Source organism: Garra rufa, chromosome 14 (assembly GCF_049309525.1).
Source record: "Garra rufa chromosome 14, GarRuf1.0, whole genome shotgun sequence".
In the NCBI taxonomy this organism is placed as follows: domain Eukaryota; kingdom Metazoa; phylum Chordata; class Actinopteri; order Cypriniformes; family Cyprinidae; genus Garra; species Garra rufa.
In genome coordinates this window covers 20,683,166-20,696,453 of record NC_133374.1, presented here as the reverse complement: position 1 = coordinate 20,696,453, position 13,288 = coordinate 20,683,166, and the positions used below count along the sequence as shown (strand labels likewise).

The following is a 13,288-nucleotide window of genomic DNA, read 5'->3' as shown; positions in this document are numbered from 1 at the left end:
AGTTCAGAGTGTGCACTTTAAGCCCATATTCATTGTATAACTGTAACTTGAATATGTTTTGGTCAACAGCTAAAATAATAAAAATTGTGTCAGTGTCCAAATATATACGGACCTGACTGTATGTATGTATGTATGTATGTATGTATGTATGTATGTATGTATGTATATATATATATATATATATATATATATATATATATATATATATATATATATATATATATATATGTGTGTGTACACACATATACACACACACACACACACACACACACACACACACACACACACACACACACATATTTATATATACACATACAAACAAAATATCTGAAATATACACTGCTGTTCAAAATTTTGGGATCAGTAAGATTTGTAATGTTTTTTTAATCTCTTATGCTCATCAAGGCTGTTTTTATTTGATAAAAAAAATGTCTAAATTAGTTTTTCTATTTTCACACATACTTTAAAATATAATTTTTACGTGAAAACGTGGATATTTGAGTTGAGTAAACTTAAAATTTTAAGGCAGCAAGAACACTTTTTTAAGTTTAAACAACATTTTTTTACAGCGTAATAAGCTGATTTGTATTATGTTATATGCACTTATGCAGCTTAATATTTTTTTGAAACCTGTTACTTTTTTCTGATTCTGTGATGAATAAAAAGTTAAAAAGAACAGCCTTTATTCAAAATAGAAATCTTTTCTAATAATATAAGTCTTTACTATCACTTTTAATTCATTTAACACATTCTTGCTGAATAAAAGTATTTCTTTCTTTAAAAACAAGACTGCCTCCAATTGTAGTGTATATTGGTATACAAAATTTCTGTTTTAAATAAACACTTTTCTTTTTAACTTTTTATTTATCAAAGAATCCTGAAAAAAAGTATCTCAGGTCCAAAAAATATTAAGCAGCACAACTGTTTCCAACATTGATTATAAATCAGCATATCAGAATGATTTCTGAAGGATCATGTGACACTGAAAACTGGAGTAATGATGCTGAAAATTCAGCTTTGCTTCACAGGAATAAATTATATTTTAAAGTGTATTAAAATAGAAAACTGTTATTTTAAATTGCAATAAAATTTCACTAAATTACATATTTTTACATATATTCTCCATTTTTGATCAAATAGATACAGCCTTGATGAGCATAAGAAACATATAATATCTGTATGTGTGTATATATGTATATGTATATATATGTATATGTATATGTATGTATATATATATATATATATATATAAATGTAATATTTAAATAAATATTAAGAACTAAAATCAGACAAAAACAAACAAAAAAAAGTTTGTTTCAATTATTTAAATTAAATAATAATAAAAAACTATGTTATTTACTTGTTTAGGCAAAGGCATCCAAGTACAATCATGAAGAAAATGGTAACAGCATAGACGCAGATTAGAATAATGTGGTCCAAACCGAGGCCTGCAAAAGGACAAAAAAAGAAGAAGTTTTGGCCATCATAGTAAAATAAACAGTTTGTTTTCAAATAGGCACACGCAAAACACACCCAGACTTGTACGTTCGTATAATTTATTCAGTTTAATTCAGTATTACGTTTAATTAATAATCTGCAAAATGTTCATTATTTTAACAAAAAACAAAATGCATGTTATTTTTTATTTAGTACTGACCCGAGTAAAATATTTCACATAAAAGATGTTTACAAACAGTCAACAAAAGAAAATAATAACTGAATTTATAAAAATGACCCTGTTAAAAAGTTTACATACGCTTTATTCTTAATACTGTGTTGTTATCTGAATCTTTTTTTTTTTTTTTTTGCTTAGTAATAGTTGTTCGTGAGTCCCTTGTTAAACTGCCTGCTATTCCTCAGAAAAAGCCTTCAGGTCTCACAAATTCTTTTTTTTTTTTTTACCATTTTTGTGTAGTTGAACCCTTTCCAAAAATGACTGTATGAATTTGAGATCCATCTTTTCACACTGAGGACAACTGAGGGACTCATATGCAACTATTACAGAAGGTTCAAATTCTCACTGATGCTTCAGAAGAAAAAAACGATGCATTAAGAGCCGGGGAGTGAAAACTTTTGAACACAATGGAGATTTTTCTTATTTTACCTAAATATTATATTTTTTCATTTAGTACTGCCCTTGACAAGCTACAGAGAATACTTGTTCCCCAGAAGACAAAATAAGTACTGATCAATAACCCTGATTTTCAAATTCAAAAAGTTTTCACGTCCCGGCTCTTAATGCATCGTTTTCCTTCTGAAGCATCAGTGAGTGTTTGAACCTTCTGAAATAGTTGCATATGAGTCCCTCAGTTGTCCTCAGTGTGAAAAGATGGATCTCAAAATCATATAGTCATTGTTGGAAAGTGTTCAAATACACAAAAATGCTGAAAAACCAAAGAATTTGTGGGACCCGAAGGACTTTTCTGAAGAACAGCGGGCAGCTTAACTGTTCAGGACAAACAAGGGACTCATGAACAACTATCACTAAACAAAACAAACAAACAAAACTCTGCTGTGGATCATTCAGGTAACAACAACGTATTAAGAATCAAGTGTGTGTAAACTTTTGAACGGGGTATCATTTTAACTATTATTTTCTCCTGTAAACTATATGTAAACATCTTTTATGTGAAATACATTATTCAAGTCAGTACTAAATAAAAAATAACATGCATTTTGTATGACCCCACTTATTATTATTATTATTATTTTTTAAATAATTAACATTTTGCAGATTCTGCAAGGTGTGTATAACTTTTGATCTGAAATGTACATATATAGCCATTTAAAATAAATAAATCCAAATACATAAAATAACTTACCGGACTGGTTATCAAGTGAACTTTGATTTCCCATAATGACACCAAGAGGATCACATGTTTTTACAAATCTGAGTGAGATGTTTCATCGGAACTGAAAGAGAAAGACACAAGACACATGTTAGACATTTTAAACACAATTATTATTATTTTTGTTTCAAAATACCTGAAAAGCAAACACATTAAAGAGGTTTTATCACCTTGTAGAATAAAAATAGCAGGTCCTCCGGCTGAACTCATTACGCAACGCGCACCATTGTCTAACCTTCTGCATGAGACAATAGTGTGCAAGCATACATGAAGACCACTGAGGCTTAGGTGCTCTTCAGAACAATAAGCCACAACTCTTCAGTGCATGTGGTTTAGAGCAGCATTCTATAAGTAGCACAACATGCAAGTTGACACACTTCCTGACTAAAGCATGCTAGTCTCCAAATTTAAAAAGTGTGAAACGACCCACAACGTCCAAAAGGTGATTCTCAGCAGCTTCATTTGTATATTTCATTCAAGGGAAATAGTCTAGAAGGAAAATATTGTGTCAGGCAAGTGGATGAGTCTCACTAAAGGTTAGTTTAAATGTCAAATGTGGCTTGATTTCAAGAAAGTAGGTCTGACTGATGCCACTGGACTCGACAGAGCCTTACAGAGGGAGGTGTGCGGTTTCCTCTCTGCTGCTGAAGGAAACACCTCACAAATAAACAGAAAAGGGAAGAACTTGCATTTGGCTGCATTTAATTTGTTTCTCGAATAATTGTTACAGATCAACAGTATCACTCCATATACAACTACAAGTACATTTGTACAGTTCATTTTCAAATACATCTTTTCATTGGCGTATTTACAAAACGTTTATGTACATTTGTCAGTGCAATGTCAATTTTATTCTTTAAACAACACTTTACAAAATAAAGTTCATTAAATTAATACATCTCTAGCGGTTCATCAAAATTAATTTAACAAAATTAGGACTAACGACATAGACAAAGACACATCAGTAGTCGATTGCACTACTTTGAAAAGAGATCATTTTGCCATTTGAATAAATTATCCCTGTATAAAAAAAAAAAAAAATCAGTAAATGTTTAAAACATATTTCTGGTTTCAAAAGCATTTGTTACTGCACAAACAGCCGATTCGAATCTGAGATTCGTCATATTTTGATTTTGGACGTTGGATATCTATAACATTAAAATACCTAAAAAGTGTTTACAGTCTTTATATCATATTTGCATGACTCATGATTAATAATTGCCTTACATATTTCACATTTCTCTTTTTTCGACAGGGATAAACTTTTTTTTTTTTTTAATGGCAAACATTGAGTTTGAATATCGTGGAAATCTGAAAAGTACAGCAGCAAAATGGATGTTTGCGAATGATTCCCGATGATTCCCGAAGCTCATTCGGTAGATGAGTTGCTGAAAAATAAGCATACGTCTTTTCACAGTGGTAATTAAAGTGGGCTCTCTTATCAAGAGTCACTGAAGAAATGCTACTAATAACCTGGAGCTCCCTCCGACGCAGACGTCCAGACCGTTTCAGCAGTTTAGTGAGAATGCTGTTCTCTAAAAGCAAAGCTTGTGAAAGTTTCCTCCGTGCTAATACTGTTCACACAGTATGTACATGACCAGTTGAACACTTTGGCTTGGACATGCCTGGTGAGAAAACATTAGATATGTCTCTGGTTGCCGTTTTTAGTCTCTGTGGTCAACAGTATTTTGTGAAGCAAAACAATACAGTGGTAACAGGAAAACGTGTTGAAAGCTGCGCATTTGTTGAGAGGACGTGGTTTGATCAGACTGCGAGCGAATGCGTTTAGGCAAAGTGAACAACTGCATAAAAAAAAAAAAAGTAGATAAAAATAAATGTATAAAAAAATTACTCCTCTAAAGAGAAACCTCAAAGTAACCATTTTAAAATAACTACAAAATAAAAATAGCATGTGCATAATTTGGCAGCGGAGGTGTTGGGAGGATATTTTTATTTTAATTGGTATAAAACTTTATTTATTTTTTTTTGGAAAAAGCAGAAGTGATTTTAACTGCCCTCAGATGTTATAATACTGTCACACTGATATTTTATGAAGAGTTGGCTAAATGCGAAAGATGTGAGGTAGTGTATGAAACTTACTGAAGGAAAAAAAGAGACAAAACTAGGCCAACAAAAGCTTTAGAGAAACCTCTGTAATTGGGTTAGTTCACCCAAAAATGAAAATTAGCCTATTATTTACTCACCCTCCAGGTGTATATGATTTCCTTCTTTCAGACAAATCCAATCTGAGTTATATTAAAAATTATCCTGGCATTTCCAAGCTTTATCATGGCAGTAGGAGGGTGTTTCTCTTCATTAGTCCAATAAAGTGCATCCATTCATAATAAAAAGTGCCTCCTGTAGGCAAATCGATGCATTTTTGTAAGACAAATATCCATATTTAAAACATAATAATCACTTTAATCTAACTTCATACACTTCTGGGCACATGATGTATGACATAGGCGATGTGCATATGCCACTCAGAAGTGATTGTCATGAATTAAATGTAAAAAATGGTTTTTGATATAAGCCAAAAGGAGACTGGTTGTCCTTTGTTAAAGTAAGAAAACTTTGCTTCTGTAAACAAAGCGAGACTCACAGGCGCATGTGCTACACATACGTCATCCGCCCAGAGGGCTTCTGTGTACGACCAGTTGCGTAAGATAGATTAAAGTGACTATTATGTTTAAATATTTAGGCCATGTGAGGCACTTTTTATTATGGACTGATGCACTTTATCAGACTTGTTTTGGACTGATGAAGAGAAACACCTGCCCATGCAATCCCGATTGGATTCATCTGAAAGAAGGAAGTCATATGGGAAAATGAAAATTAGCCCATTATTTACTCACCCTCCAGGCATCCTAGGTGTATATGACTTCCTTCTTTCAGACGAATCCAATCTGAGTTATATTAAAAATTATCCTGGCATTCCCAAGCTTCATTATGGCAGTGGGTGGGTGTTTCTCTTCATCAGTCCAAAACAAGTCCGATAAAGTGCATTTATCCATAATAAAAAGTGCCACACACGGCTCCAGGGGGTGAATAAAGGCCTCCTGTAGCAAATCGATGCATTTTTGTAAGAAAAATATCCCTATTTAAAACCATAATAATCATTTTAAACTAGCTTGCGCCAACTGGTTGTACATGGAAGCACTTCTGGGCAAATGATGTCTGACATCGGCGGTGCTCATGCGGTGCTCAGAAGTGAACGGTTATGTAGGAGGATTTCGATATAAGCCAAAAGGAGAAAACTTTGCTTACTTTGCTCTTGTAAACAAACATTGGTTTTCACAAGACTCACAGGCACATGTGTTACACTTACGTCATCCGCGTCATTGAGATTAAAGTGACAATTATGTTTTAAATATGGATATTTAGGCCATGTGAGGCACTTTTTATTATGGACGTATGCACTTTATCGGACTTGTTTTGGACTGATGAAGAGAAAGACCCGCCAATGCAATTCTAAAGCTTGGAAGTGCCAGGATAACTCTGGATTCGTCTGAAAGGAAGTCATATGAGAAAATGAAAACTAGCCCATTATTTACTCACCCTCTAGGCATCCTAGGTGTATATGACTTCCTTCTTTCAGATGAATCCAATCAGAGTTTTATAAAAATTATCCTGGTATTCCCAAGCTTTATCATGGCAGTAGGTGGGTGTTTCTCTTCATCAGTCCAAAAAAAGTCCAATAAAGTGCCTCCATCCATAATAAAAAAAGTGTATTACATGGCTCCAGGGGGTAATTAAAAGCCTCCAGTAGCGAATCAATGCATTTTTGTAAGGAAAATATCAATATTTAAAACATAATAATCACTTTAATCTAGCTTGCGCCAACTGCTTGTACACAGTTGTACTCAGAGGGGACGAACGCGAACGAGCCGTGGAGAGATCAAAACAAAGCAGCAGTCACAAATTAGATGTACAAAACAAAAATTTGTTAAAAAAAACAACTAATGTCATTTCAACTCACAAGTTAAATCAACTAATTTTGATTGTAATAAGTTAAAATGACTTGTTTTAAGCTGATTTAACTTAAAAACTTAAGGTAGCTGCTGAACTAAGGTTTTTAAGTTGAATCTGGTGAAACGTTTTACAGTGTGTAAACACATATGTCCTACGTCATCCGTCCGGAAGGGCTTCCGTGTACGAGCATTTGGCGCAAGCTAGAATAAAGTGATTATTATGTTTTAAATATGGATATTTTTCTTACAAAAATGCATCAATTTGCTATTGGAGGCCTTTATTCACCCCTTGGAGGCATGTGAGGCACTTTTTTATTATGGATGGATGCACTTTATCGGACTTGTTTTGGACTGATAAAGAGAAACACCTGCCCATGCAATTCTAAAGCTTGGAAGTGCCAGGATAATTTTTTATATAACTCCAATTGGATTCGTCTGAAACAAGTCTTATATACACCTAGGATGCCTGGAGGGTGAGTAAATAATAGGCTAATTTGTATTTTTCGGTGAACTAACTTTCTTAATTGAGTCTGTTCTGTGCATATTAGCAATGTTGTGTGATTTCTGAATTCTCCTGTGAAAGAGCAGGGGATTGGCTAACAGTTATATGTATGCTTGGCAACAATCACATAATCGGTTGTCTCTGATTCACTCGTTCGCCCTCTCCCTGGTGTATCTGAAGTGTCAGGTACCTCTATTCTGAAAGCGCGGTCGGCTGCGGTGAGAACTGATATTTTGTGCTATCGCAAATGACGGTCCGCTGGGGCGGCGCTGCCGTTTGTGTTCTCACTGCACTGGCGTGCTGACAGGCCCCCCTAGTGTCTTTGATGTGGAAGAGCATGGCATCACTGCAGTACACAGTACTTCTTGTAGTCAGATTCAAAGTCTTCGTCCATGCTAGTGGTGTCTGCCATCTTTTTGCCCTCTGTTTTTGGCAGGAACTGTGAGTAGTCCACTCCCTGTTGCTCGTAGAACAGGATGTACGCTGAATCTGTGTCAATCTCGTCCGAGTGAACTTCCTGGAGATGCGAGAAGAAATGGTTTGCTTTAAGTGTTGCGCAACGCTTCATTTAGTGTTGTCACGAAAGCAGACTTTCAGTAGTCAACAGCAGTGCAAGAGAAATTTCCGGAGTGTAAATCCAATGTTAAAACCACAATTCTTATATTAAACACATTCTTTTTTTTTCAATACTCAACACCAATGAAAGAGGAATTTCAGGAATATAAATTCCAATGCTTCCACAGTGTATATTTTGAACACAATATTTATTGAATTTCAAAATTAATTAAATCTAATTTGTAACAAATTTAATATAATTAAATAATAAATTAAAGTCAACACAAGGGAAATTTCACGAACATAAATTCCAATGGTAATACCACAGTACTTATATTGAACATTATTTTATTTTAATTTGCATTTCATTTTTTAGTAGTTTCACTAGTCAACACCAGTGCAATGGAAATTTTAGAAACATGAATCCAATGTTTATACTATAATACTTATTTTAATCTTTATTTTATTTTATTTTTTTACTTTTTTTTACTAGTCAACACCAATGCAAGAGAAATTTCAGGAATATATTTCCAGTGTTAATACCACAGTATTTCTATTAAACACATTATTTTGTTTTATATTATTTAACTTAATTTATTTATTTTTCAATATTTAACACCAGTGTAAATTTCGGGAATGTAAATTCTAATGCTGATACCTCAGTAATTATATTGAACACACTATTTTTTAAAAATTATTATTTTAATTTATTTTTTAATAATTATTTTTCATTATTATTAACTGTATTTTATTTTTTAGTAATCAACAGAAGTACAAAGGGAATTTCAGGAATATAAATCCAATGGTAATATCACAGCACTTATATTAAACACATTATTATTTATTTAATTTAATTTAATTTTGTTTCATTTCTTTTTCGATATACAACATCAACATAAGGGAAATTTCAGGAACATAAGTATATTAGTAATTATATTGAACACACTTTTTTTTCAATTATTATTTTAATTTATTTTATTTTTTTATAATTTTTTTTTCATTATTATCATTTTGATTTTAACTATTTTATTTTATTTTACTTTTCAGCAGTTGATAATAAGAATGATAATGAGAATGGTAATATTACAGTACTTTTATTAAAAACATTATTTTTAATTTTACTTAATTTTATCTTATTTTTTGTTCAATATTCAACACAACGTAAGGGAAATTTATTTTTTCGAAGGACCAAATCTTACTATTAACCAGTTGCTTATTAGCATGGATAACTAACATAATAGCTGTTTATTAGTACTTATAAAGCACATACTAATGCCTTTTTCTTAATGACCATACTTTGGATCTTTTAATCATACCCCATAAATAAACTAAAGAACCAATAATAAGCAGAAAATCAGGAGTTTATTGAGGCAAAATGCATTGCTAATAGTTAGAATTGGACCTAAAATAAAGAGTGACCTTGTGCAGTAAGAATGTTAAATAATGAAAAAAACAAGATGTCAAAGAATAAAGAGATTCGAGATCTTACCTTGCAGCTGCTGTCGTTGTAACAGTACCACTTTTCATTTGGGTTTTTGGCATAAGTCACATAGTGCCCCCCTCCCATTATTCCTGAATGGCACTGAAAGAAAATCAACAATCACTGTGTCAGAGCAGCTGTTTACAAAAGCACTCATTACACAACAAAACATGTAGACAAGAATCACTCACTGAGATTGCATATAAATTGTACAGGGGCTCCAGGCAGATGTCACTTCTTTGGTGAGGGGTGTCCAGGTCTGCGCTGATCTCTGAGTGTCCATTACTCTGACTGCTGTCTTGTCCCAATCCGTTCACCATGATCACATCGCAGTCGTTGCTGGAGGCGTCCAGTGACCAAGTGTCTTGTGCGTTTGCATCAGACAGCAACTGATTCTCCCCGTCAGTCACTGTGCCCTGCTCTGGCTCGATCTCACTATCCTTGCTGATGCTACAGGCTTCTAAATTTTCTTTGCTGTTGCAGAGTCGATGTCGACTGCCCAGCTGGGGAAGACGCAGACGCCCCTGTTTCCGCCCTGTATTCCTGGGGCTGCTGCTAGGGCTGCTGTTTTTGCTCAAAGGGCTGCCTACCCTCCTGATAGAGCATGGGGTGCCTGAAACAACAAAGCAATGATTAGAGAACCTCATTTTGATCTGCAAAAAGAGAAAAAGGACAGAGAAACACACCTCTGCCAGAAGTGGGAGGACTGGTCACTGTTGTAGTGGAGATGGAGGACACAGAGGAGTCTCCTCTCTCCAGCCTCTGGAGCTCCTCTACCAGGCATTCGCTCTGCAGGCTCTGCAGGCTGCCCATGCTTTGAGACACCTCCCGTGGGGTCAGGAACGCACTGGGGTCAAAGCTCTCACGTGGAAACTTCACAATCTTCTGAGACTTAATCCAGCGACCGTTGACAAACTGGAAGCGCTTCAAATGAACAATCTGAAAAAAGCACATAGAAAAAATATTTTAGTCAAGTGTAACAAGAGGGAACTTGCAAAAAGTTTCTGTAATTAAACCCTAAAATTTAGGGATGTAATGATATCAAAATATCACGATATGATAATATTTTGATAGTCCACTATACATTATTTATTGTGATATAAAAAAAGACAAATGAAAAATTAGTAAAAAATTAATATTTTGTACATTTTAAAGTTAAATAATTTTATCTAACTATTCTATCTGCACTTTAAGAGTTCAAAATTAAGAGATCTTAACTAAGAAAACTTAAGTCAGAAAAAAGTCAGTAAATTGACTTAAGCCTCTTTTTTATTTGTGGTACACTGTCTTAGTCTAAATTACATTCACACTGGTGTTTTAGGAAACCAAACAAATTAGAATATAATAATAATAAAAATAATAACAACAACAACAATGACAGTAATAGCTATATACTGTAAAACTGTAAAATAAATCAAAAATAATATTTAATCGGTATATTATTTTTGCTTTACACTACAGTAGAGAAATTACAATACTTCTTTACTATTTTTTTTTTACACTTGAAAGAGATATTTTAAATTTGGACTGCATTTAAACTGATTGCTGTCAGCAATTCATACTGCACTTTTAAACTTCAGCTTCAGTGAAAACAGACTTAAACTATGTCTCACTACAAATCTACTGAAATGCTGTAATCATCTGCCACGAATACAAAGCTTAACTGGTGGCCGTTGTGTTCCCAAATGCGCTAACCTTTCAGTACATGCAATAAACAAGTTCACTGCATTCATTCAGAGTGAAATGATCCATTCTGAGGCATAAAAAAAAGATCACAAGCTGATCGCTTCACTTTGAAATGTGCAGTGAAAACAGACTTGATGAAGGGATTAAGCTATAATTGCGCTTTCGTTTTTAGTTTGTTTGACAGATACTGTGCCAATGTACAGTAGTCAACATTCGAAGTGGATCAAAACCTTTTATCAAATTTGTCCTAAAACCAAAAAGAATACCCGTTCCTATCTTAGGACAACTTTTGATAAACGTTTTTGATCCACTTCGAATGTTGACTACTGTATATTGGCCCAAAACACAACTTTAAAAAGACCTTTATGTTAGAATAAGAAGTTTAAATATATTTTTGTCCGGAAGACCTATTGTTTCATATCGTCATGTGACCACAATAATATCGAGGCAGTTTTGCTATGGCGATATCACAATATTCATAATATTGTTACTTCCTACTAAAAGTGCAATATGGCCTTTCAAGATGAAAGCACAAACCACTGCAATTTAAGAAAAAAATCTTATTTACATGCATGTTAAATTTAGCAAATTATCTAAAAACATAATACAAACTTAAACAAACTTAAGTTTTGCTCATTTAAAGGGAACCATGGGTATTAGGACTGGGTTTTAAGACTTGTATGGCTTAATATAACATAAATTATGTCTCTTACTGAAATATGTAGTAGAAAACCCATGAAAGACTTACGTAATTTAAAAATCCACATAGTTTATTTGACATATTTTATACTATGGGGGGCGCCAATATTTCGATTATGTCTAATGGTTGCACTCGGTGAGCAACTGGCGCTACCTTTTGCTATTTTTACCGCAACACAATTAAATAATGATATGATGAGCACAGCTACTGAAAGACCTTAGCCACACAGCATGTGGCTAAAACCACATGCTGTACCATTGATTTTTCCCCACAAGGAGTCTAAACGCCCCTGGATATCAAGTAAAAAGCTCAGAAACACCTTCAGTGGCTGCGGCGTCATGACAAGCTTTGGCATGTTTACATCATGCCAGGATGGCATCTAGTGTTTCTTGTCTCTGCCATTTGTAAGCTCTTTCAGTAGCTTTGGTCTACTAAAAGCCTCAAAGGCATCAGAGCTAAAGCAGAGAGAACAAAGACGCTGGTCTTTAGAAAGTTTTATTTGCCCACAGGCATCTTCCCATTCTTTTCTCCTATTTTTTTATTGCTAGGAAAGCAGTGAAGATCGCTTCTCTTGTTGCCCTTCGAGTGAAAATTGCAACCAAAGGCCGCACAATGCATCGTATCAATATTTTATTTACCGAGTTGTGTTGTGGTAAAAATAGCAACAGGTAGCGGCAGTAGCTCACAGAGTGCAACCATTTGATGCCATCGAAATAATGTCGCCTCCCATCGTCCAAAATATGTATAAAACTAAATCTTCCATGGGTTTTCTACTACATATTTCAGTAAGAGACATCATTTATGTCATTTTAAGCCATACAAGACTTAATACCCTGGGTTCCCTATAAGAGACATGCGGTACTTTACTCCCACAGAAAAATAAGAAACTGAAATCTTTTGTGTTTCTCACCAGTACGGGAGGCAGCCTCCAGAGGTCCAGCTTCTTGGTGGCCAGGCGGTGGGTTTTACACTTGGAGCAGTAATACAGCTCATCCTCTCCCAGCTCTTCTTCACTTGTGAAGGCTTTCAGACAGCTGTCCAGACTGATGGGCTCTGCCTGAGCGCGCCGACTCTGCTCAACGCTGGGATGCTCTTCTACTATCTGCCCACATAAACATTAGCAATTAATTAGCCAACACACATTAACAGAATTAAATTATAACCACTCAGAAACACTAAGAGGCCTGCACTACAAATAGAGATTATTTAAAAGACTTAAATTATATTTAAAGGCATTTCTTTTGAATGTACAACTGTGACTCTGGACCACAAAACCAGACATAAGGGTCAATTTTTAGAAATTGATGTTTATACATTATCTGAAAGCTGAATAAATAAGCGTTCCATTGATGTATGGTTTGTTAGGACAATATTTGCCTGAGATACTATTTGAAAATCTGGAATCTGAGGGTGCGAAAAAATCGAAATATTGAGAAAATCGCCTTTAAAGTTGTTCAAATGAAGTTCTTAGCAATACATATTACTAATCTAAAATTAAGTTTTGATATACTTTTGGTAGGAATGATCTTTACTCAATATCCTAATG

At 34.2% G+C, this 13,288-nt stretch overlaps 2 protein-coding genes across 2 annotated transcripts in view; both read right to left on the bottom strand.

Moving 5' to 3' along the window:
- Positions 1-2,914, bottom strand: part of LOC141285146 (fibroblast growth factor receptor homolog 1) — a 15,673-nt gene extending 12,759 nt beyond the window's left edge. The window contains exons 1-2 of the mRNA XM_073818197.1: positions 2,822-2,914; positions 1,360-1,447 (exon numbers count right to left, since the gene is read on the bottom strand). Coding sequence (XP_073674298.1) covers positions 1,360-1,447; positions 2,822-2,855 — 122 coding nt within the window. The 5' untranslated portion in view covers positions 2,856-2,914. The remainder of the gene's footprint in view (positions 1-1,359; positions 1,448-2,821) is intronic.
- Positions 2,915-3,533: 619 nt separating this feature from the next.
- usp32 (ubiquitin specific peptidase 32) overlaps positions 3,534-13,288 on the bottom strand; it is a 68,109-nt gene continuing 58,354 nt past the window's right edge. Inside the window, exons 30-34 of the mRNA XM_073817973.1 lie at positions 12,653-12,844; positions 10,043-10,295; positions 9,548-9,969; positions 9,366-9,458; positions 3,534-7,838 (exon numbers count right to left, since the gene is read on the bottom strand). Coding sequence (XP_073674074.1) covers positions 7,665-7,838; positions 9,366-9,458; positions 9,548-9,969; positions 10,043-10,295; positions 12,653-12,844 — 1,134 coding nt within the window. The 3' untranslated portion in view covers positions 3,534-7,664. The remainder of the gene's footprint in view (positions 7,839-9,365; positions 9,459-9,547; positions 9,970-10,042; positions 10,296-12,652; positions 12,845-13,288) is intronic.